General features: G+C 38.9%; 1 protein-coding gene across 1 annotated transcript in view; it reads right to left on the bottom strand.

Moving 5' to 3' along the window:
* The window catches only part of SNTG2 (syntrophin gamma 2), a 272,147-nt gene that overhangs the window by 59,550 nt on the left and 185,576 nt on the right, over positions 1-27,021 (bottom strand). The window contains exon 12 of the mRNA XM_050951641.1: positions 16,064-16,180. Within this exon, the coding sequence (XP_050807598.1) occupies positions 16,064-16,180 (117 nt within the window). The remainder of the gene's footprint in view (positions 1-16,063; positions 16,181-27,021) is intronic.

The following is a 27,021-nucleotide window of genomic DNA, read 5'->3' as shown; positions in this document are numbered from 1 at the left end:
TAGCCTTAACCAGTGAAAAACTCAAACAGGTCTTAAAAAGAAAACTTTATATAAAAAGAAAGAAAAAAGACATAAAATTGGTCTCTGTATCAAGGTGACAATATACAGGGTTAATTGCTTAAAAGAAAAAAAGAATAAACAGCCTCATCCAAAAAGAATACAATTTAAAACATTCCAGCAACTACACACATGTAAATACAAAAAAACCAATATAAACCTATTGTCTTACTATCCTTGTACTTACAACTTGGAAACAGAAGATTAGAAAGCCTGGAGATAGAGAGATCACTCTCAGAGCCGAGAGGGCCACCGAACCAAGACAAAGAACACCCACCCAAAAACTTCCCTCCCTTGACATTTGAAAAATCTTGTTTTCTGATTGGTCCTCTGGTCAGGTGTTTGGTTCCCTTTGTTAACTCTTTACAGGTAAAAGAACATTAACCCTTAGCTAACTGTTAATGACAATCAGGGTCTTAATTTTCATGTTAGAAATTGAAAGGAACAACTATGTTTTTATAATAGATATAACTGAAGGGAAATCCGGTCATGTAATTGTTTCTTATGGCTTGATTACATGGCCCTGCAGTGCAGAATTTGGGAGCATGAGTTGAAGCACATACTGAAGTGTTCCACTGGAACTGCCCCATGTAGACCCAGCTATCACAAGGTAAAAGGTACGATGTTCATGTTAGCGTAATCCTGTTTCAAAAAGGACTATGTGTTCATGACCTAGATACCTTTTAGTATGTACTTCAGAGCACACTGCAATTCACACCCCCATAGTCCACACTACCAGGCCATGTAGACAAGCCCTTGGTAATAGTAACATACACTGAGGTGGAGTTCTTTGTCTTTTGGTTTTGACCCTGTGTTCTGCTGACACTGTAAGACAGAAAAATTGCCAACTTGCAGTGATATTTGGACTGGGGGGGGGGTTAAGCCCCAACTCTGGGAGTCAGGTGATTACATGAGAACCACTGCTCTCATTTTTTAAAAGAGAGCAAGCCTCTAGTCCATGTAGAAGAAGGCAAAAGTGAGAACCTTTGAGGTTCTTAAGCACAAAGCAAATTAAAAAAAATCACTTGATTAGCCCACTGTGATGATTTTTTAAGGCCCAGTTCTTGGCATAATTGACATTATTGTCAGATGTCCACCTTAATTGGAACTAACAAGCATCACTGTTGACGATTTCAAAACAGGATCTGAGGACTGAGTTACATTCTTATCCCTCATAGGAGGATTTCCAGTTTGAGGTTAAGGAACATTGGAAGGGAATCTAGTATTGCTCCTGTCCATGCTGGATCTGTTCAATAGGTAGAGGGACTTATCTTCTGAGGTTCTCCATTTGACACTTTTCACAATTTAAATATTAATAAAAAATAATTTCCATACACTGTATGAAAAAAAACACTGCTTACATAATCATTCTGTATCTGTTTTAGCAGCAGTTCTTCAAGGGCAAAAAAGCTCAAGGAAAATTACACCTCCACCCCGATATAACGCTGTCCTCCAGAGACAAAAAATCTCACCGTGTTATAAGTGAGAATGCCTTATATCAAACTTGCTTTGGCCTCCCCTGTTCCTTGTTCCCTAACTGCCCCCTCCAGAGATACCCGTCTCTAATCACCCCCAGGATTCCACCCAACCCCCTACCCCTGACTGCTCCGACCCCTATCCACCCCCTGCCCCCTGACAAACACTCACCGTCAGCGGCAGGAAGCGGAGCAGTTCGGCCCCAGCCCACTCCACTCAGTCAGCTCCCAGCCACAGTGCTCCGCTTCCCACTGTAGGTGAGTGTGCGGAGGTTGGGGAAAGGCTGCACCCCTGCACTCACCTGCGGGGGAAGTGGAGCGATGCAGCCCCAGCCCGCTCCGATTTCCTTGCCCCAGCCCCAGCCCCAGCCGTGTTGCTGGGGGGTGGCTGGGGAAAGTTCCTGCACTCACCTGCCCGGTGGGAAGTGGAGCGCCACGGCTGGAAGCTGCTGGAGTAGAGTTGGCTGTGGCTGGGCTGCTTCGCTTCCCGCCGCCGGTGAGTGCGGGAGGTTGGGGAAAGGATGCCCTCCTACACTCACCTGCGGCGGGAAGTGGAGCGATGCAGCCCCAGCCCACTCCACTTTCCTTGCCCCAGCCCCAGCCGTGTCGTTGGGGGCTGGCTGGGGAAAGGTCCTGCACTCACCTGCAGCAGGAAGTGGAGCGCCACGGCTGGGAGCTGGCGGAGAGGAGCTGGCTGGGGCTAGGCTACTCCACTTCACACAGCCAGTGAGCGCGGGGAGGTTGGGGAAAGGGCGCCACCCATACTCACCTGTGGCGGGAAGCGGAGCGCTGTGGCTGGGAGCTGGCAGAGTGGAGTGGGCTGGGGATGGGCTGCTCCACTTGCATTGCTGCTAGTGAGAGCAGGGGAGATCCCTTCCTCCAAGCCCCCTCCCTTGAGTGACACGGCTGGGGCCGGGGCAAGGGAAGCAGAGCAGGTTGCTCCAGGCCTCCCCGCTAATTCCCCTGGACACTCTGGGACTATGGGGCCCCCAAAAGTGCCCTCCCACGCAGAACCGGTGGTAGGGTTTTGGAGCGCCCTATGCAGACGGCAATTTCACCGCCCCGGCCCACTGGTCCCGCAGCTCCGGTGGAGCTGCCTCAGTGGTGCCTGCGGAGGGTCCGGTGCTCCGCGGCTCCGGTGGAGCTGCCGCAGTGGTGCCTGCGGGCGGTCCACCGGAGCCGCGCGAGCAGCCGACCGTCCGCAGGCACCACTACGGCAGCTCCACTGGAGCCGCCTGCGGCGCCCTGACCCAGGAGGGGCCCTGGACTGCGGGCTGTCGTGGAGGTGCCATGAGCCAGGGGACACTCTGGGCTGCTGGCTGCCGCCGGCAGCTCAGACTCCCTCTCTATCCCAGCAGCAGCGGCTGCTCAACCATTTAAAAAAAAATTGGGGGGTGCTTTTTGGCGCCCCCAAATCTCGGCACCCTAGGCAACCGCCTAGTCCGCCTAAATGGTTGCACCTGCCCTGCTCCCACAGCTCCTGCCCCCCAGACCTGGGGGAGGAGCCCCTGACCACCCCCGAAATCCTCTGCCTCTTATCGAACCCCTGGACTCCGGCCTGGCACCCTTAACACGCTGCTCAGAGCAGTGTGTCAGAGCTTTACCGCCTTGTATGTGAACCCACCTTATAACGGGTCGCGTTATATCAGGGTAGAGGTGTACTTAATGTTTATTTGTCAATTTGAAACCTTAATTAGTTTTTAACAAAATTAATTAAAAGCTATTTTTGATATTACATCTGTCCCTGAGCCCCTTTATGAAAAGTATGTTGTTTTAGAACTACACTTTGTAAAACAATTTTAAGTCTCTTCTTTCGCATACACCAAATATTAACTTTAAGTTTTCCCTTTACTACTGTTAGAAGCCAGCAATAACACACGAACAGAGGTGACTAGAATTTACTGTTGAATCTGATTGTGGGAGGCAATATTACATAGTCAGAACATATTTTCAGTGAGTCAAATACTGCAGCTCCTTGATTAGTCCTCATCTATAGGGAAGTCCCATTGTCTCTGATTAAGGCTTGAATAAGGAATGACTAAAGACTATGGGATTTGGCCTAAAATAATTGCCTTCATTAGATGACTTTCATGCTTCTCACAGAACAGCTCTCTACACCATAAACCAATGGTTGACTCATTATTTCATACCTAGTCATTGAAAGGAAAAGAATCTTCTGAAAAATTAGAGCTAGGAGAATCCTTAGTTCTTGTTAGTGGTCAGAAGAAAAAAAATAAGTAGGATAATCTATTTATGGGTTTAGTGGAGTTCCACTTATTGCCTCAGACTTCTACTTAGCTGCTACTGAATGGCAGTTGCATTTGCCCATGTCTTTTGCTTTGGTTCTTAAGATTAAACAGTTAGGAAGAAACATCATGTCACAGAACAAAATTTAGGCACACAACATTAAGTGGATTACAGCTACAATAGTGTATTACAGTCTAAACCTAATTCAAACCCCACTGAAGTACATGGAAAGAGTAATTAATCTCAGTGACCTTTGGCTCAGGTTCTGGAAACCTTCATTGCCAGAAAAATATAGACAATTTGGAGTGTATTCAGAAAAAAAAACAAATATTAGGGAGTTTGTGGGACAGATTTAAGAGGAAAGAATAAGTGGTTGTAATATGTTATACAGAAGCTTTGCTAATGTGATAACTAAGCGAAAGTACTGTAGAAATTAGGAACTATATGAAGGATACAGGCACAAAGGATGAAATCCTGACCCCACTGAAGTTAATGGCATAACATCCTGTTGACTTCAGTGGGTGTAGGATTTTGCTGAAAGGAGAGGTAGAATTATTTAGCATTTCAACCACATGTAATGGGATTAAATTAAAAGGGAAAAATAGCTTTACATCAAGTAATATTCCTGAAGTGAGCTGTTCTAACCTGTGGTAAAGAGGTGGTAAAAGCCCCAAGGCTTGGAATTAGGGCTGTGAAGCGGTTAAAAAATTAATTGTGATTGATCATAGTTTTAATTGCACTGTTAAACAATAATAGAATACCATTCATTTAAATATTTTCGATGTTTTCTACATTTTCAAATATATTGATTTCAATTACAACACAGAATACAAAGTGTACAGTGCTCACTTTATATTTATTTTTATTACAAATATTTGCACTGTAAAAAACAAATTGTACTTTTCAGTTCACCTAATACTAGTGCAGTCTCTTTATCATGAAAATTGAACTAACAAATGTAGAATAATGTACAAGAATAACTGCACTCAAAAACAAAACAATGTGAAATTTTAGCACCTACAAGTCCACTCAGTTCTACTTCTTGTCCAGCCAATCGCTCAGAAAAACAAGTTTGCTTACATTTGCAGGAGATAATGCTGACCGCTTCTTGTTTACAATATCCCTGAAAGTGGCATTGTTGTAGTTGGCTTCGCAAGATATTTACATGCCAGATGCACTAAAGATTCATATGCCCCTTCATGCTTCGACCACCATTCCAGAAGACATTTGTCCATGCTGATGACAGACTCTGCTTGATAAAAATCCAAAGCAGTGTGGACCAATGCACGTTCATTTTCATTATCTGAGTCAGATGCCACCAACAGAAGGTTGATTTTCTTTTTTTGTGGTTCAGATTCTTTAGTTTCCACATCAGAGTGTTGCTCTTTTAAGACTTTGAAAAGCATGTTCCACATCTCGTCCCTCAGATTTTGGAAGTCACTTCAGATTCTTAACCCTTGGGTCAAGTGCTGTAGCTATCTTTAGAAATCTCACATTGGTACCTGTTTTGCGCTTTATTAAATCTGCAGAGAAAGTGTTCTTAAAATGAACAATATGTGCTGGGTCACCATCCAAGACCGCTATCACAAGAAATATGTGACACAATGCAGATAAAACAGAGCCGGAGACATACAATTCTCCCCCAAAGAGTTCAATCACAAATTTCATTAACATATTATTTTCTTAATGAGCATCATCAGCATGGATGCATGTCCTCTGCAACAGTGGCCAAAGCATGAAGGGCATACGAATGTTTAGCATATCTGGCAAGTAAATACCTTGCGATGCCAGCTACAAAAGTGTCATGCAAACGCCTGTTCTCACTTTCAGGTGACATTGTAAATAAGAAGCGGGCAGCATTTTCCCCTGTAAATGTAAACAAACTTGTTTTTCTTAGCGATTGGCTGAACAAGAAGTAGGATTGAGTGGACTTGTAGGTGCTAAAGTTTAACATTGTTTTCCTTTTGAGTGCAGTTATGTAACAAAAAAAGTCTACATTTGTAAGTTGCACTTTCATGATAAAGAGATTGCACTAGAAAACTTGTATGAGGTGAACTGAAAAATACAATTTCTTTTGTCTGTTATATTTACAGTGCAAATATTTGTAATAAAAATAATAATATAAAGTGAGCACTGTATGCTTTGTTGTAATTGAAATCAAAATACTTGAAAATGTAAAAAAAATCCAAAATATTTCATAAATTTCAATTGGTATTCTATTGTTTAACAGTGCGATTAAAGCTGTGATTAATTGAGATTAATTTTTTTGAGCGAATCACAGGAGTTAACTGCGATTAATTGACAGCCCTCTTTGGGACATTTAAAACTAACCAGATACTGAAAAAATGAACAATAAGGAACAGTCTTGTACTAGTAGGGAGATGGAATAAAATTAATAACTAACTTTATAATTCAGATGCAGGCATGTCTGTCTGTTAAGGCACTCATGGTAAAGCCTGTGCCCTAAAATAGAGTGTGACTTCAATCTCAGGATATTACTTTGGTTCTTGTATATAATTACAATTAGTAATACTTAGCATTAAATAATGCTTTTCATATTCAAATCATTGTGCCTGCACTCATTACATTATGCATATTTTTTTCTTTCCTTTAATCTCTTTGCAAGGAGGAACACAGATAAATTACAGTCTGTTGGTGTTTAATTGTTTCTATTACTTCCAAAATAATGTTGCACTAATTTTTCAATTAAAGGAAATATGAATAAAATAGATCAGTTAGGCAGTCACAGTCTTACAGAAATCACTTTAGTGCTACTTTCTTAATCATATTGAAAAGGTATTACGGAATTATGGAAATGCCATATATCTCCAAAATTAAAGATTGCGTTAAGAATTGCACTTGAAACAGGGGTGAAACTATATGATCTCTCTTTCTTGCTCTCAAAATAAATAAATACATAGAACAGCGTTTACTATCCAAATTCACAGTGCTTACTCTGAGTAGAGTACTGTACGTTTGTTGTAAATTTTTACTCTGAATATAACATTATCTAAGTTATTTTGTGTTAGTAACTTTTGATGAAGGATGAGTTGAACAGGGTATTTTGGCAGGACAAGCCACCTAAGGCGAAAATGACAAAGGAGGCATTCTTTGTCAAAAGGATGGCCCTACAGCTCTGATAGGTATGTGATTTAGCTCAGGCTTCACCAGATGAGTTATAAGCAAGGAAGTGTTCCCAGAGTTTGTCTCCTAGATCTTGGGAAGTCCTCAGAAGAGAGTCTGCTCTCCTGTACAAATGCTAAAGTTTGCAGAAGAATGACCTTCCTGTGAAACTCTTAAGATGTTCAGGAGTGTAATCCTGTCTTGGCCTTCCTGGAGTCTTTAGAAAGCCGCTTTTTGAGCAACTACCCACAAGCTAATGCCTCCCCAACTCTCACCATTGCTGCCCCTTCTATATCGCTTCATCTAATTTCAGCTTGTAAACTATAAACATATTTTATGACTGTATTTTGCAAGTATGACAGTTTAGACGTGTTGTTTACCAAAAAAAAAAAAAAACTTTTCTGAGGGCAGCAACATAGATTGTACCCTCTACCTTTGAGGTGAGGTTGGGCACTTCTCTCATCCCAGACATCATGCTCTGGCCATAGGCGTCGCTTTAGCACAGGTTTGGAGTGCAGCCAGGAGATCACACCCCACAAATTTTAGGCAGGCAGCTCTCCCCACGGGTGTGAGCACACTCCAAAAGAAAGGAAAAGAAAAACAGAATAATCCTGCAGCCCACAAGACAGTCCATGCTCACCCCAGTGTTCTTCACAAGGCAAAAGGGTAAACAGTCGCTGTCAAGGGGGGCAGGGTTCCTAATCCCCTGTACAGCTGAAAGCCCCAGGCTGAAAGTTCTGAGTGCTAATGAAAAGCAAAGTACAGCAAAGCAAAGATCCCACGACCAATCCAAAAGATTCTTCTTGACTGGGGTGGGAACCTGTCCCACCACAGGTAGTGATAATGGGACAGTAGACGGGAGAAAGAAGATGCCTGATCAAGACTTAAAGTAGGTGATGGAAATTGGCTGAAGGTCCTGAGAGAGACTGGCTGTGGAATAATGCTGGAGAAACTAGGGAAATGGGGAAACAGTCATACTTGCTCAGTTTAAAACCTTATACTCATGACAGAGAAATGTAACTGAAGCTCTAGCTTCTTCCCCCAGTGCTGAAGTCTTTTTTAGTTTGCCAAACTCGCATAGCTTTTCATGAAAAGTTTTGAGTAGCACACAGAGGAAGCTGAGGTGTTGGTTATAGCTCTTTGTACTGGGAATGCAAAGTTTTCTATAGAGAAGATATAATTATTTGGCTTCTCTGCAGCACCACTGCCCAGCTAGCCCCTCTATCCAGCCCCGAGCTTTCAGCCCCCATATTTGCATGTCTTTTTTATCCTGCTACATTAAAAAAAATAGGAAATAATAATAATATAAAACCCTATGTTAAGGCTGTTCAAGAGAATTTCCTCACAATGCAAACAATAAAAAGCAAGGGAATTACAAGTTAATTCACACCAAATTTGAAACCAGCCTCCAAGTATTAACTCTCTAGCACCTGAACACCCAACCTGCCAACATATCAATAGGTTTCCAACACAACTTCTACAAATTCAACAATCTTGTCAATTTCAATGCCAACATACAAAGAACTGAAAATCACAGTGCAAAGGGTTTGGGAGATTTTTTCATGTGGGTTTATATAATATAAGCCAAGTTCTCCCACGTGTTAGAACAGTGGAAACCCACAGACTTCAATACTTTTTGTTTTCGATGGACTTGCATCGGTGGAAATGAGAGGAGAGAATTTGGCTCACAACGTTAATAATTGTAAATTTATGTGCTGGTTACTTTACTCTGACTTAACTGGTTTTCAATACACTGATGACATTTTAGACTCTCTTTGTAAACTAGAAATCAATGAACAGCTTCTTTTGTGTAAGCTTTTAGGATGAGCACATTACAGCACAATTAGAAATTCCCAATCTTTGATAAAGGCCCTTGCTGAGCTGAAATGTCAGCCCTTTCCTGAATCTACACCACTGAATGAAAGACAAACTAAAAAGCTGAAAATTACTTTATTTCTGTTATAATACTGGCAACTTGATATTCCTGGACCTTAGCAACACTCTTTACACAGATGAACTCCTGGTTATCATTAAATATAGAGGGTGAAATCCAGGTTGCATTAAAGTATTTTGTCACTGACTTCAATTGGGCCAGGATTTCATCCTATATGTTGCATGGGTATGAAATCTGGAAGATTAACAAGGTCACAATTGTTGCAATATTTGGAGATGATGAACAGGATGTTTATTTTTCTATTGCATTTTTAGCATTTAGATTAAAGTAACACATATTTTTGCCTTTTAAATCTACAAATTTCTTTCAACATAGACTAACAGAATATGTTTGTTTACATTAAGTATGTTTAAACTTCCTGTTTTGTTTGCTCAGTGCTCTTAAACTTCTCAGTCACGGTAAATGGTTTCAGTAGGTTACAGATGGGTTGGGCTTGCTGCAGTTTACTACCATGTATATCATACTGTACTATGCAAAAAGGGAACCCTGACGGTGAAATTAATACAAAAGCTTAAACGTAATGTTACTATCTGATAAATGTAAAGATTAATACAAAATTGCTGGAGAGTTAAATATTATTCCGATTTTTTTTTGTTCCACTAGACTCCATTTTCAATATAAAACCACTCCATTAATCTTCTTTCAAACATTCTATTGTATCATTAGACTTTTCAGAAAAATCCATCAATAATAAATTGCCTATTGGATTAAACTGTGTAAGTGAGAGGAAAGTTATTAAATATTTTAATGAGAAGTAACATTGGCAGCTACTATTGATCAATAATATTATGTGGCAAAACTCATGCCAGAAAAGATGACAAGAAGATCAGACACTACTGATGTGGAGGGACTGAAATGCCTTGCCCCAAGGCTACCTTCCAATAACGAAAATACCCGCAAGCAATTAGAGAAGACAGAGTAGGTGTGATATTGGGTATGCAAGACTATGATTTTATATTAAAGTTTCTTTTTAAAGGTGAAACCTGGCTTGCTCTAGAAATAAATGATGCCTTCTGTAACAACTTGTGGTGCTTCTCCTGTGGACCACCACTTTTGTTATATTACCTTATACCCTACACTCACTCTCCACCTTTACAGTCTTTTCAATACATATGTGCTAAAATCACTCTCAGCTTGGCTGTCTTAATGTCTCAGAAATTAATGAATCACTCTGTAGCATATAGCAAATCTGGAATTCAGACTGATTTCGGCCCGCTTTTGTATATTGCTGCTCATGCACATGTTCTGAGATGCCTATACTTCACCATAGGGCCAAACTGAATGCTAGAGAGAAGGAATTGTGCTAGTGTCTCCATACTCTGAATAGCCACTGTTTTGCTTTTCTTTTTAAAATCTCTACAAAGCATAAAGAAGGGCTGGGGTGGGTGCCATAATAGAAAGAAATCTTGTTTCAAAACTTGTTGGGAAGATGGTAGTGCATCACAAATAGTAAGTGAGGTGAATTCATGTTATTATTAAAATAAGCTTTCCTTGTGAAATAATGTTAACAATAGGAGGGGTCCTCTGCTTTGGTCCCCCAACTTTGTATTATTGGGATGTACCATGCAACCTTTGATCTTGTATAGCTGGGAACATGGGTACTGCCTTATAAAAATGGAACCTTTCCAGCATCCCTTAATTATAACTGGGCTCTTAAAATTTTCGAAAGTAAACAAAATTAAAGTGAAGTAAAAACAGTCAGAAGTGGAAACTGCCTTATAATAGCACATAGATCATACTGTGTAATCACATTTCTTTGGTGTTTTATTTACATATTATAAGGTCTAAATAGCAAGAACTAAGACAGACTCAATCAGCTACAATAAAAAGGCATTTTTTTTAGCCCTTAATTATTCTCTGGAGCCAACCATGATTACTGAGAAATTTCCAAGCCGTACACTTTCCAGTGCCTCCAGGATTCCTCTCCCACTCTTGAGATACCTCCTCAGTAACATTCATGGTACCAGACATATTTTTAACTACTTTTTGTAAGGCAGAATAAAACCTGTTATCTGTAAACTGTCAGATTTTGTCCTGAGCCCCAACAAAACAGCTCTGCAAATGACTTGACTGGCATAGCAAATCATATAGACATTTTAGTCCCAGGAACAAAATCTTTTGGAGAGTTCACTGAAAGCTAAATTCATCTCTATTGTAAGCTGATTTGTGTTATCTTCTGGCAAATGTTGACTTTTTAATACAACCACTGTATTAATTAGATTTTAAATTATTTTTCCGTATCTAATGCCTTTTCAGGGCATTAAATTATTATGGTAAATTTCCTAGTTATGGCAGCGTACTTAGAGTAAAACATTTTGATTTTAATAATAAAATTCAAAGGGTTTCAATCCAGCCTCCATTTGTGCCCAGGCAACTTTGTGTTTACAAATGGTTAAGAATGCTCTTTAATAACCACATGTAAGTGACTGCTTTTGTCTTGCCTATGGACAAGTGTTCACCTTTGTACTGGTAAATTCTATCACATGCCTGCGTAAGAGAAAGAACATAGCAGCAACAGGTGATGGTGCTTGAAACACACAAGGGAAAAGTATGCATGAACAAATGCAAGATACTTTTGGAAAATGTGTCTCTGAAGGTCAAACAAGTGAAAGTTGATGAGATTTTTTTTCCAGCATAAGAGAAATCCAATAATACTACTTGCAGTATTACGGAACAAGGATGGAAGATGCATGCTGGAAAATCTATGATGGTCACTCAACCTTTGTTTATACTCTAGGAATTAGAATCCCCAAGGTCTGTAGTTCATAGTCTATTGCATATAACTTGTTTTCTGGTGATATTGTTGTAAGCAAGTCTGCTTATTTTAGATATTGAGTTTTATGTCTAAACTTATCAATTTTTGGCAAATGGTTATGTTGACCGTGTAGGGACAATATCTGATGACACACATGTTGACATTACCATGGCCACAATGTAGCACTCCCAGATGAATAATATATAGGGCTGTTGATTAATCACAATTAACTCATGCGATTAACTCAAAAATATTAATCATGATTAAAAAAATTGTGATTAATCGCACTGTTAAACAATAGACTACCAATTGAAATATATTAAATATCTTTTGATATTTTTCCACATTTTCATATACATTGATTTCAACACAGAGTATATTATTATATTTCAACAGAGAATACAAATTGTACAGGTCTCACTTTATATTTATTTTTGATTACAAGTAGTTGCACAGCAAAAAAAGAAAAGAAATAGTATTTTTCAATTCACTTATACAAGTACTGTAGTGCAATCTCTTTATCATGAGAGTGCCACTTACAAATGTAGTTTTTTGATTACATAACTGCACTCAAAAACAAAACAATGTAAAACTTTTGAGCCTACAAGTCCACTCAGTCCTACTTCTTGTTCAGCAAACTGCTAAGAGAAACAAGTTTGTTTACATTTACTGAAGATAATTCTGCCCACTTCATAATTACAAAGTCACCTGAAAGCGAGAACAGGTGTTCTCATGGCACTGTTTTACTTGGCATTGCAAGATATTTACATGCCAGATGCGCTATAATGTGTTAATTAAATTTGTGACTGAACTCCTTGGGGGAGAATTGTATGTCTCCTGCTCTGTTTTACCCACATTCTGCCATATATTTCATTTTATAGCAGTCTTGGATGATGACCTTGCACATGTTGTTCGTTTTCAGAACATGATCACTGCAAATTTGACAAAAGGCAAAGAAGGTACCAATGTGAAATTTCTAAAGATAGCTACAGAACTCAACCCAAGATTTATGAATCTCAAGTGCCTTCCAAATTCTGAAAGGAATGAGATGTGGAGCATGCTTTCAAAAGTCTTAAAAGAGCAATACTCCGATGCGGACACTAAAGAACTCAAACCACCAGCAAAGAAAATCAACCCTCTGCTGGTGGCGTCTTACTCAGATGATGAAAACGAACATGCGTCCATCTGCACTGCTTTGGATCATTATCGAGCAGAACATGTCATCAGCATGGATGCATGTCCTCTGCAATGGTAGCATCAAGGGACATATGTATCTTTAGCGGATCTGGAATGTAAATATCTTGCGACACTAGCTACAACAGTGCCAGGCAAACACCTGTTCTCACTTTCAGGTGACGTGAACAAGAAGCAGGCAGCGTTATCTTCTGCATATGTAAACAAACTTGTTTTTCTGAGTCATTGGCTGAACAAGAATTAGGACTGACTGGACTTGTAAGCTATAAAGTTTTACATTGTTTTATTTTAGAATTTTTTTTGTACATAGGTCTACATTTGTTAAGTTGAGCTTTCATGATAAAGAGATTGCACTACAGTACTTGTATTAGGTGAACTGAAAAATATTATTACAAATATTTGCACTGTAAAAAGCAAAAGTAATAAAAATAAATATAAAGTGAGCACTGCACACTTTGTATTCTGTGTTGTAATTGAAATCAATATATTTGAAAATGTAGAAAACAACCAAAAATATTTAAATAAAAGGTATTCTATTATTTGCGTGATTAAACACGATTAATTTTTTTAATGAGATTAATCACAATTAATTTTTAAACACTTGACAGCCCTAATAATAAACAAAGCAAGTACAAATAGATTGACATATACTTGCTAAATTGATGATCTGTCATTTGCAGAAACTATTTTGGCAGAGCATAGCTCCACAGTGAGTCGCCTTTCAGTTGCTAAACATCACTAGACCTGAACCTTTATGAAGCATTTCTTCTGAGTTCTGCCCATGACTAGCATGTGTATGGGTTATTTTCATGAAAAGATGTCAGCTATGTTCAAATCCAAGTATGATTTACAGTCCATTTACACAAAGGACTAGAACAGGAGTAAAAACTGTAGTGGACATGCTTGATATAAATGGGCAATAAAGCTGTGAACAGGATCCTCAAGACTGAAGATAGCCATTTTATCTGACAGCCCATCTAATTTGCATATTTAAATCAAAATACACACTGTAACATAATTTTAATTATAAAGTGCTTCACCTGCTGATGTTCTCATGATGCTGTACAGCATAACGGCAACATGATTAAAATAGAACATAATAACTAGCCTTGTAAAATTCAAGCAAACCAATCACAGTAACAAATTTGTTTGTGGTACAACAATTAATTGTTGTTGGAGTTATTTTAATGTTACACTCAGGATTTCACTTTATATAGACATAAACCATAGGAATAATAGTTAATAACATTAGAGAGTTTTTTAAAAAAATGTCATTAGGGTTGAGCCAAAGGTTCAAAGGAGGGAATCCAAAATTGGAGTGCCACAGATTCCACATTTTTGTGGCCATTATACATATAGAGGCCAGCTGGGAAATTTGAATCTGGATCCAGGTTGAAATTGTGAACCTCTCCCGTGTTCGGGTTTGTTGGATCCTGCCAATTTCCAATTGCTCATTACTTTGTTATTAATTATTATTATTATTATTACTTACACAACAATAAAAAGATAAAAAAGTAATGGATATTTAGCCTAAAGAAATAAAGATAGTCTGAGAACAGCCCTATCGGTGAGTGGTAGAGCCACAGTTTCATGTAACATGGCATTTGTGACATGAATAAAAAACACAAAAACTGTTCATTGAGCTTTAGAATTTACCTAATTTAGTCATTTATATTATAGTCTTTACTACAGTATCTGATCAATGGGCATGAGCATGGCATTAATACAAGGTGCCACGTTAGTTATCTTGTTTACTTTTTCACAAGGAGCAATACCACTACAGACTATCTCCAGAAACATGGCAGTCAAGTAGATATATCAAGATAATGCAGGGAAAACGCTACAATACATTTATTCTCACTGTCTGATATCAGCAGAGAGCTGGATTTTGATAAATTAACTAGTTTATCTTTGATTGTATCACTGAGATGAATAGCTTTAACTATATCAAATATTCCCCTTCTACAATAGGTCTGAAAACCATAATTAAGATTCATAAAAGACTGTCGTGTGTTATATTATTTATTGGCTTAATTTTTTCTTTGTGCTTTACTGTCTTTTAACTAGAGACAGATACAATAGGCTAATTGATTTAAATATTAGTCTCTGAGCGGAGGTGTTTTTTGGTTTACTTGCATTTGAGGATTTAATTTTAAACTGAGTCCTTCACATCTAGTTTTTGTTAACTCCAAATTAAGCAAAAGATTGGTACTTGGCCATTTTTGACCCGTGATGATACTAAACTAATAGGACCATTTGGCTTGGAACTGTAGCATAGTGCAAGAGGGACTGAGTTATTGATTGCTACTGACTAAGGTTCATAAATCATCCTCTCTCTCACTTTACTGCACTCCAGTAAGATAGTTTATATTTAAAGTGCCTGGATTTGCTCCTATTTCAGCTGAAAGCAATGGAAGTTATACTATTGACTTCAATGGGGGCATAAACAGGCAGTTAATTTGCAGTTATTATTTTAATGTTCCTTTTTGTTCTTTACAATTTTTTCCCCCAAAAGCAACAGCACTCTATTGTATAAGTGGATGCAAAAGAATAGGAAGGTTATGATGTGATATGGTATGGATTGTTTTGAGATTTTTAGAACTCTCTAGCTTACTTTTATTCAGTTTCTTTCAGTTAAATTTTAGTACTCTTGATAGACAGGGGATTAGTTAACTGTGGAGATTGATGTCCTCCATTTTATCTACAGAAAAAGTACAACTCTGACAGTAGCACTATAGTTTATCCTACACTACCCCACCAGTATGCTGTAACCTTTGGGGAATGTCCCATGTCTAGGAGCTGTAGGGATAATTCATCCCTTGTGAACATTCAACCCATGGCCTTTTGGCAAAGATCAACACCAGTTAGTTCTAACTGTGACATGAACTCCTTCCTTAGAAGAATTAGAGTAAGGACCAGCTCATTTCACATACAGGTAGGCCTCAGAACCAATGTTAGATGGCAAATTTTGGTCACAACCAACCCGAGGGGAATTTGAACCAGTGCCTTGAAAACAAAAGCTCTGTGTGCCATTAACAATCCAATTTCCCCAGAACTTTATGGTTGGGATTATCAAAAGCTTCTCAGGGATGCCAAAATCACACTGCAAGTCAATAGGATTTGGGTGCCTAACTCCCTTAGGCTCATTTGAAAATCTCAGCCTATAGCTTTATTTAATAGGAAAGAATTCATTTCCAGTGCTTCCAAAAGGATTGCATCAGTAATCAAAACCTTACAAAAAATAAATTGGTTTCTTACCGGTGGAGTGCTGAAAATGTAGAAGGATGAACCCTTCAGTGCCAGGAACTTGTATTTGTAGAGTTGAGATGAACCTGTTCCCTCCAGTCTTTCATTCACCCAGCCCATATGAATAATCTGCAGAGTAAAACCTTTGAAAAATTAGAGCTCAAGCTTCAATAGCAGCATAATACACCATTTATACAGAAATTCTCCTTCTGCCTAGAACACCACACAGTTAATGGAGGGCAGCGGCCTTAGATTTGAAACCTGTTGTCCCATCCTCCCCTTTGCCTTCCTCAGACCTGCTCCCTAAATTATACTCCATGCCGGTCTGTAGGGAACCCCCCTAGAGGTGTGATCCATATTGCACAGGCTCTCTGAATCCTGTCTGTCTGGTGCAGCAGTATCACATTGATATCTGGTGTGTTGAGGGTCTGCCTCAGCTATGAGAGAAAGTGGATGGGACTGGACCCATAAAGATTAGAGATAGGAAAATTTATTCTGACAAAAAAGATGTCCAAATCTTTTCCCATGCTTCAACCCAGCCATTTAGGGTGGTTCCAAAATGTCACTTATTTAACACTCTATGTGCTGCTGCAATTTCTGGTTTTGGCCACGACCTGAAATAGCAATATTGAAATATTACAAAAGGGCTGTTCCCACAGTATTTGTGGCCAAGTGAAAACCAGGCAGCACTAGTAATTCTATGAGATCTGCTTCCAACCAAAAGACATGCGGATAAGTCCATTGGCTTATCTGAAACCAAGCAGTTCACTAGTTATTGAAGTTTGCCCATCACTAAAAGAATTACATCACATTCCGTGCTTCCAGGGGTTTACACTTGCATACATTTCTTCAAATGGGAATTGTTGGTGTTTCTTTGCTGGTAGAATAAAATTCCAAGGGTTTTTGTTGCTCATCTCACACAGTTTTGATTTCCTTTAAAGTTATTACAAATAAATTGTAATGATTTTACAATTATTTTAAAAGTAATTTTATGTATTTTAAGTAACCTTGAAATTCGGTCATAAGTAAGATTTTATTATCTCTGAACTAGATACACCCTGAAGAACCACATTCTAGCACAGTGCTAGTACACTAGCTAATATGCTTAATTTCACAACATCATGCTGACTATATGGCCTTTAATATGCCTTGAAATATTTATCTGGCCTTAATTATAAGTACTCTACAAATCTTAAACTGTAAATGGCCAGTCCTAATGCCTATGCTGAGTTTTTGTACTCAGCATGGAATTTCCAAAGTACCTAAGTAACTGAGGAACACAAGTTCCCCGGCACTTCTGAAATCTTGCCCTCAGCTCTCACACAACACGAAACCTTACTTGAAACCGGTGGGAATTTAGCCTGAGTAAGGGATGTATTAACATGTGCAGGAACTTCAGGATTCATCCCCAGGTGAGATTCGAAGAGAAGAAGTGACTCATTTGTATTATATACTTAAGATAAACTTTTGAATGTGACCAGAGCATGGAACCGAAACAATGTACAGTAAGAGCACAGACTGAACACAGAAACACGTTGCTATGATCACATTTTTATCTTAGCATGATTCATACTTTGTTGTCTAGCTCTGTTATTTAATACATAATTACCTCTGCTATCAGTCAACTTACTTCAAAAAATATTCTATACCAACGTAATGCTATTGCTTCTCTACATTCTTCTACTGAACTATAACTTCATTAAAATGTTAATACTGTAGGAAAGAATGCAGTAAATACAGTAGATCTTCCAATTCTCACTTTGCTATTGTGTAAACTCAATAATTCTCACCAAAATATTGCTTCACCACTCATCAGCACAGCTTTAATAACCAAATGCTCAGACACTTCATTACTTTAACAAAATATACCACAGTACTGCTCAGACTCTCCTACAAACAATAACACAGATTGCTTATACTTGCATGTTATTATAATCATAAATAAAGGGAAATAGACAAAACAAAGGAACAAAGTACATTTTGTGATGCCAGATCCTTGATATTTTTTACAAACACATTTGTTTGCTTATCTGCTAATTTGCAAACCTCGTTAACCCACACTGGGTTCCCAGTCATTATTGGAAAGTAAATTAGATGCTATTACAAGACTACAAAGATACAGAGTACTGCGCATGATAATAATTTGCAATTCTAATGATCCCCTTCCAAATCTAAGGATCTCAAAGCTTCATAATAATTGCTAGGGAAAATGGGACATAGTCAGACAATGTAACGTGCTCAGGTCATACGTCAAATCAAATATGGCAGAGCCAACAAAATTATAGCTACATCTCCAATATCTTTAAATATAGTAAAACAGCAGATCAAGGAAAAGAGGTTGGTTTTGTTTAAGGTTCAGACAGGGAAATCAGAAGACTGATGTTCTATTCCTGGTCCTCCACATAGTTCATGAGTGAACTTAGATAGACACTTACCCTCTTTACGGCTATGTTTTGGTGGGAAAAAAAAGAACATGTTTACATCAAGGAATTTATCTTGATGTAAAATTCCAGTAGAGACAAGACACTAGTTTATACTTCAATGTAGCTAGGCAAGATAAATTCCAGGTGGCGGTATAGTGTTGGCCTTGACAAGCTGCACTGAGGTTAAAACCTACCAGTGCCTTATCTCCAGGAGGATTTTATACCAAGCTGGTTATCTCAATTTGCCTATCCCAGTATAAGAACACACCTTATTTCAGTCTGACTAGTTTGGAATGTGAGGATGTAACCATTTGCTTCACATCTTATGGCTGCCTCTGCTGCTTAGCCAAAGGCTTAGCCTAAGAACAGGGCCTCAGAATGTCCCAGTAAGAGAAGGCCCTTACACCGGCAAACAGTGATTTTGATTCTTTCTTTTATACCTCTACAACTAGCTAAGTGATAAGAATACACTTAAATTCTTAAAGCATAGGCCTTTGCAGACAGGTCTGAATATCTATATCCTAACACATGACATACTCAGACTCTCAAGTATTTGCAAACTTTGGGTTGAAGTCTCATCGTAAGATGGTCACTCTGATTTCAACTCCATATGCAGCACAGAGAAGTGCATAGGTACTAAGAAAAGAAAAAAATACTGAAATAGTAGTTAACTGGACTTTGAAACTCCAAAAAAAATTTGATCTGGTTCAATTCAAATCTCCAGTACATATTCAGATCAGTTTTTTTTTAACTCAAACTGGTTTTCTCCTTCCTTTTAATAAACAATTTATTTATAGTATTTAAATGGCGAAATTCTTGCATGAGTCTTTGCAGAATCAGAGAATAATGCTGTGTTTATAATGCTGTAGACACAATAAAAGAATTTAGACATCTAATCACTGTGCCTGATTTGTCAGTGCCAATCAGTAGATAACTAAATTCTGTAACATGTTCTTACAATTTTGCATCTACAACTGATTTTTCAATCAAAATGCTGGCACACAACTAAAAGCCATTTTGTTACATTTTAGCTCAAAAAGCAGGGGGAAACTCATTTAAATTCAATTAAAATTACCCAAATTTTATCCACTCAGAATTTGAACCGAACCTGCACATCAGTGGGACTACTCACTTACTTAAAGTTATGCATATGCTGAAGTTTTTGCTGGAATGGGCAATAGAGGGCAGGCTGAGGCCATTTGAAAATCTGGTCCTTTTATTAGCTGAATTATTTCAGAACTCTATTATCATCCATTTAATTTATAATGGAAGCAAACAGGTGGATCATCACAAGGTGGACTAATGACTCTACTCTATCAAAGTCTATAGAAAATCAAACACACAGCAACACCTTAATTACATTTCAAATACATTGGATTGCAGAAAATATCCCATAGTGCCCAGTTTGCTTGATAGAAATGGCCCATAAAATTAACAGCTCAAAATGATAAAAAATGATTAGTTATGACATCTAAGTTTTATATAAGCAGCAAAGAGTCCTGTGGTACCTTAGAGACTAACAGAAGTATTGGAGCATGAGCTTTCTTGGGTGAATACCCACCTCGTCGGATGCCCCTCTGATACTTAAGTTTTATATGTATAACAATATATGTACAAAACAGATATTGCAGAAAAACCACCAAGCGGAAAGCCAAATAGAAGAATACTACAAAAGTAAATAGCAACTGTACCCTTAAAATGTAGCTGAAAATGAAGAAAAAGAAATGTAATAACGAAATTAATAATGGATCAATTTTTTCTTAATGAAGTGATGAATAAGGAGCAAGAAATAAACTGCTCCATACATTCAAAAGAGGTATTATAGGAAATAAACTAGTAGCCCGTTTTGCATCTCTATTTTGGTGCATATCTCAAGAAAATAAATAAATGGCAATCAAAGCTAGATAGATTTCTAAAACACTTGACATATAAAAATTGATATTGTAAAATCTTCTGAAATAATAATTATAAAATAACCCATTATAACTACCTCAAGATACACGGGTTTAACTGCTTATTGACACATAGATTGGACAAGCAATTTATGAATACCATAAATCATTTGTTTTTCAGAGTTTCACGAGTGATTCTTGTAACTCAATTCTATGAACCTTTAGAATTAAGATATTTAAACTATGAAGAAAACTATCACAAACCTGGATAAAGAGGACATTTTTTTAAAAATCCTTAGACAAATTGAAATTTATCTTAAAAAGAGAAAGATATATATAATTTTGAGCAAACAGGAATAAAAACTACTATGACTAAGCAGGAATATAAATACCTAAAAATGCATCCTCTGGAAATCTTGTTTGAAACCTTATGGCTGACAATAAATCTTTGTAGGATCATGTTCTAAAAAGTCAAGAGCACAGTCAATGTGCAAAAATCCTTCTCCCCCTTCCACTACATCTTTATTGAATGGGAATTGCCAGGAATTTTATTTCTGAAGAAGGATAGGTGAGTGCTTTGTGCACAATATTGGTCAGGTTATTTAAAATATAAAAATCATCACAGAGCAAGGCAAAATTAACAAAGAGAGTAGGCAAGAGGGAGGCTATGATGAAATGTAGAAGCCAAATAGGAGTAAAAGATAAGTGCAACCAGAATTTTTTAAAAATAATAATAATAATAATAATAATAAAAACTTGGGGGAGGTGATCAGGAAGGAGAAAAATAAAAAATCAAGAATGAGGCAGAACTGCCAGCAAGGTCTGGCCCTCATTTTATCCCATTCCTTTTTATTTCCTGTTACCAATCATGAATAAAAGAAATAACTATTTTTTTAAATGAAAGCTTAGACTGTGACATCACATGACTCCAGGAGATGGAGTACTAGTCATATTCCTAATGTGTCTATGCATTAATGCAACCCTGCACATCCACACCTAACCACTCCTCTTCCATTCATAAAGCATTCTCCTACTTCTCACTTTCTCCCTCAGCCCCACCCCTTGTCAGTGCTTAATTTGCAGTGGGCTGAGCCCTGGCACCTCTAGGCTTGGCAGTTCATAGCCACAGCACCTCTGGGATCCCAGCCAGCAGCCACCACTCTCTGTACCAAGCCATGACCTGCCCAGACGCTGGTGGTGCTGAACTGGGTGCCCAGCCTGCAGACGACACTCTCCCGTTGCCCACCAATGCTTAATTTGTGCCGGGGCTTGCTGAAGCTAAGCCCTGGCACCTCTTTCATTACAAATTAAGCACTGCCCCTTGTATACCTATGACCTCATTTTCTTCTTCTCTTTTTGACTTCCCCTCCTCAAAACTTGTTCATTCTCTCCCTATCACTCCTCTTCACTCTCACACACACAACTTATCCTCCTCTCCTTTCCACTACCCACACTCACCCAGGCACTCTTCTTCCTCTTTCCAAACTCTCCCTCCCTTTCCCTGCTCCTCCACTCTCAATCTCTCTGTTTGCAGATTCTCCCACTCGTCTTTCTCTTCTTGCCACTCCTAAACTTTCAGTAGTTCACCTCAATGTGAAAGAGAGGAGTTTGCTGCAGAACAGCATAAAGCAGCACTGCAAGATCTCTGTTTCCTCCTCCCCCTGCAGTTGCTGCAGAGACCCAGGGTTACACCAACAAGGAGTATGTGTGTGGTGGGAAGGAATGGTTTGGTCCAGGAAAGCATCACACAGAGAAGCGGCAGCACGTGTATATTTTAGTGGGAAGGGGCAGAAGCCTTTTGCTTTAATCCCCACTCATAGGTAGGCAGAATTGAAAGGAGCATTCCTAAGGAGGTGGAGGGACAAGTTGTGAGGGGAATATGTGCTGCCCATTTCCCTCAGTGATTGTACCTGTGGAAGAGAAGCTGAAGGCAGAGACCAGGTCGAAAGCCAAATACTGAACATACTTCTAGATCCTAGACAACGGTAGCCCTGTACTGTTTATATCTGGTCACTTTATCTTAAAAATTGTAAGAGAGATTGAAGAAGTCTAGAGAAGATGGTTAGAAGTTTGGCAAGATATTGCAATGACTAAGGGACATTTAGTTTGAAAAGACAATGTCAGTTGGAAAGTTCAAAATTACGCAGCAATTGATCAGGACTTTCTTTTTAGAATTCATAATATGAAATAAAGGAACATTTGATTAAATTAAGTGGAAGATCACAAAGGGTACTGCTATTTCATACCGCATATAATGAACCTCTGAACACAATCACAACAACTTAACCAAACCCTGTGGCTGAATTGCAGTAGCCAATGACTATTAACCACATATGTATCTATGGAAACTAAGAGCTCAATATTGTCATAATTAAAGCCACATTTGGGGTTGGGTCATATCTGCCCTGCTTTTGTGGGAGATAGGGGAAAAATTACTCTGAGAAAAAACAATTCCTCTTAGATACTTGGAATGCAGAGAGTGTGCACTCACCGCTTCAGGGGGTGCAGATCTCTCCTTCCGCTGTGCTGCTCCCAGTCACGGGCAGCCCCTGCCATCAGCCTGCAGCCCAGAGCTCCCGTGTAAGAGTGGTAGGACCATCTGATGGCTGGTGAAAACAGCCAGACCTGTTAGAGGTGTGCATTCTAGAGGAACTAAAAGTATAGCTCGCCCTGCAACTGTCATGCATGAAATGATGAATGGGGTGGATTACCAAATGGGGTGCAGAGATGGAGCAGTGTTGTAATTCCCTAAGGACAGGCAAATAGGTGTGGCCGGTTGTTACTTGGGCCACACAGAAGATGTGGAGGAGGTTTCCACCCATGTAATTAGCAGGCACAATCAGGACAAAAGATAATGTTTAGGCAATATATCATCAGACTGCAGCACATAATCTGCTTATCACAGTGCAGTGGGAGAGATGATTTGCCACTGATTTACATGTACAATTCCCTTGCTGATGTGTGGGGAGGGAACCACTTTACACAGAACATCAGGCATTGGCCATAGTTTAAGGAAGGATGGTTGATAGCTGACTTGATGGACCTTTGTTAGTGATCAGTTAATACTTACTAAGGTAATAATCTATTAATAATCTATTTGACAAGTTCACCAAAGCACATCATTTTCATGACCACTATTTTTAATACTTTTACATTTGTAAATTGTTCTCTTAATTATATTGTGCATGGAATTTCTTATCCTTGGACATGATAATGGTCAAGATCATGTTTTGCAACTACAGGTTCATTAGACAGTTGAAAATTTGCTTGGTTAAATGCACAGATACTAAATAACATTTATATATGCTGCTTTTAGTCGCCCTCGAGTGCACCCTTCTAGTGACAAGTTTGGCTGCCTTCACGCAGCCCTACCACTCTTAAAATGAATCTCTGGGATGCACCCTCTCCCAACCTCCCCTCCTAACTTAACAAACTCAACTGAGTTTGGCCTCTGTAAGCCCCTTTTCTCCATAAGTCAGACCAATGAGCCAATTAAAATGATTCGAAAATAGCTTCATCAAAACAAAGCATTATTTATTCTTTCATCACAGTTGCAGAACGTGCAGAGTGCAAATATAAAACAAGAGAGACCTACATGCACATTTCCCCTTACCAACAATTTCATCTTTCCTTGGAAGCTATGATAAGCTCCATTTAGCCCAGTTACCTTCATCTTCTCCTCGCCCTCCATCCCTTTCCTGCCTAGGCGAGCATCTTCAAGCTCTAGTATACCTTTCGATCCTAAAATCAGCCTGGAAAGAGTAAACTTTGCCACCCTAGTGGGTGACAGACCAGTGATTATTTCCCACTTAATGATTTCCCCAAGAACTCTTGGTATTCCCTATGACAGCACTTCTCTTTGCAATTGTTTAGTTTCCTGTCAGTTTCCTGCTTACAGTCTCTTTGTGAGTTAAGTCTATGCATTCGGACAGGATAATATCACACAGGTAAACTAAGTGCACACAATATTTATAAAAACATAATACACAGAACTTGTTCACTCTCCAAAAGTCATAATATGTTTTTGTAATACTAAGATCATGTATCAGTATATCAATAATATTAGCATATACAAGGTCAGATCTTCGGCAGCAGCTATGGAGTAGTCAAATACAATGGAGGGAGGGTTGAACAGAGGAGTGCTTTTATTATCCTGGTTTTGCTCTGCTTCATGCACATTTGAGAAATAATTTGTACTTGCTGCCATCAGACTCATGACCATTGGTCATTACCAGGATGCAAGGAAGTCCCAGCCACACTCTGTACACTAATAGCATAGGATTAGCTATAGGGTCGTCTATAAAACCCAAAAGTCACCCTATGCATGGGACAGCCTATGTAGAATGAATCAAATTAGTTTAGGGCTGCTTAATGCTAGAGGAACAATGAAAAGCATTCAGAGTGTGGCTCCAAATCAGGTCCAGTAAGTACAACACACAAGTCTAACAAATATTGTGGCATTTTAATGCAGTCAAACTTTTCCTTTAAAGGCTTATTTTCTCCTGTTACTGTTTAGTGACATTTCCCTTATGCATCCAATAATGGGTGTGACAGATGAAGGGGGTGGGGAGGTAGCTCCCTTTTATGGACAGCCAGCTAGTTAGCTATAAAGTCACTCTTGATGGCTGTTCTCTGCTTCTTTTACCTGTAAAGGGTTAAAGTTCCCCAGGTAAAGGAAAAGGAGTGGGCTCCTGACCAAAAGAGTCAATGGAAGGGCTAGAACTTCTTAAAATGAGATGGGGGGGACCTTCCCTTTGTCTGCGTGTTGTGGTTTTCTGGGAAAGAGTGAAGACAAAGAAAAGCAATGCTATAAGCAGGAATTGAAACAAGTATGAATAATTATCTTCCATATCTAGAATGAATCATTGGGACAGGGAATGTTTAAATAGACGCAATCAGGTTTATTTCTTTATTTTAGCTTGTGGATCTCTTCTGTGCTAACCCCAGATGCTTTTGTTTGCTTGTAACCTTTAAGCTGAACTCCCAAGAAAGTTATTTTAGGTGCTTAATTTTTGGAATTGCTCCTTAAAAATCTAGCAAAAGCCTAAGTTCCAGATATATTTTCTTCCTTTTTGTTTTTAATAAAATTAAACCTTTTTAAGAACAGAATTGGATTTTTGGTGTCCTAAGAGGTTTGTGCATATGTTGTTTAATTAGCTGGTGGAAACAGCTAATTTCCTTTGTTTTCTTTCTCAGCTCTTCCCCGGATAGGGGTGATAGGTTTTGAGGGTACCCCACAGGGAGGAATTCCCAAGTGCGCCTTCCTGGGTTCTCAAAAGGATTCTGCACGTGGGCAGTATCTACCCATCCAAGATCAGAGAAAAGCTGTAACCTTGGGAGTGTAATACAAGCCTGGAGTGGCAAGTATTCATTTTTAAAATCCTTGTGGGCCCCCACCTTCTACACTCAGAGTGCCAGAGTGGAGAATCAGCCTTGACAATGGAAAGTTATTTTTTCCAGTTTTCATGGTTATGCTCATCTATCATATTCTGGAGATCCCGTAGGTTGGATACCAACAAAACGTGATTCAGAGTCTCAGAATCTAAGTATGTTTCTCCTCTCTAACCCCTTTCTGTTCAGTTCAATCTGTAGAAAATGTTTTTGAAATAAATCATAAATAGTCTTTGTTTTGACAGACTGTCACAACCTTTTATCTCTTTGTAGTTTTATTTTCCCCTTGTGTATTTTCCCCTAACATCTTCCCTTGCTAATACCTCGCAGTCCCAACCACTGTGTTTGATATTTAATTCTCATGCAAGTCATGCTTTGATGTATTTTCTGCCAGAAATCAGAATTAATTTTCCAAATTGAGTGTAACTGTTCGTTCTTATTACACCTCTACCCCAATGTAACATGACCCAATATAACACAAATTTGGATATAACATGGTAAAGCAGCGCTCTGGGAGGGCGGGGCTGCGCACTCTGGTGGATCAAAGCAAGTTCATTATAACGCAGTTTCACCTATAACACGGTAAGATTTTTTGGCTCCTGGGGACAGCGTTATATTGAAGTAGAGGTGTATTTTCATGCAACCTAGGTTCTGTTCTGTTTATGCTCCTTCTCTTTCCCAGACTGTGTGGTTAGTATCTCAGCAGTCTGTGGTCATAATCTATTTAATTGTTTGTAATTTCTGATCTTTAGTTCTTCCTGTGTCTTGCACATTACTTGAGACGAGATTCTACTTACTAAGGTTGAGTGGTAACTAATTTATTTTGAATCAATAAGGCAACATGGGAAGTAAGGAACTATTCAATTTCAGTAGGCATGGCAAGATTGGCCCTTGATTATGTTCTTTTTCTTAGATCTATCTATTTATTTTACCAGTACTAAAAGCAGCAAAAAGTAAACCTAAAAAGTTGTTCTCCTCCTGACTAACCAAAGGTTCAGATTGCCTCCTCCTCCACAGTGGAGAAAATGAAAATTTCCTCAATCCCAACTTGACCAAGAGAGGCACAGAAGTAGAAAGCAAAACCCCTGCTTTCTTTAGATCATATAAAGGACCACACATGCATGCTGTGCAAAGGATTAAGTTTTGTTTGACTTCAGTTATGGCTGGGGAAGCTCCCAATGAGAAAGATAACAAGGGGAGAGTCCAGTGTCATGCTGCGGAGTGGAGGGACAGCATGTTCCAGCGGCAATGTGGAGGAACAGAT

Source organism: Gopherus flavomarginatus, chromosome 4, assembly GCF_025201925.1.
Source record: "Gopherus flavomarginatus isolate rGopFla2 chromosome 4, rGopFla2.mat.asm, whole genome shotgun sequence".
NCBI lineage: Eukaryota > Metazoa > Chordata > Testudines > Testudinidae > Gopherus > Gopherus flavomarginatus.
Note: the sequence above shows the minus strand (reverse complement) of the source record. Positions and strands in the feature narration are given on the sequence as shown.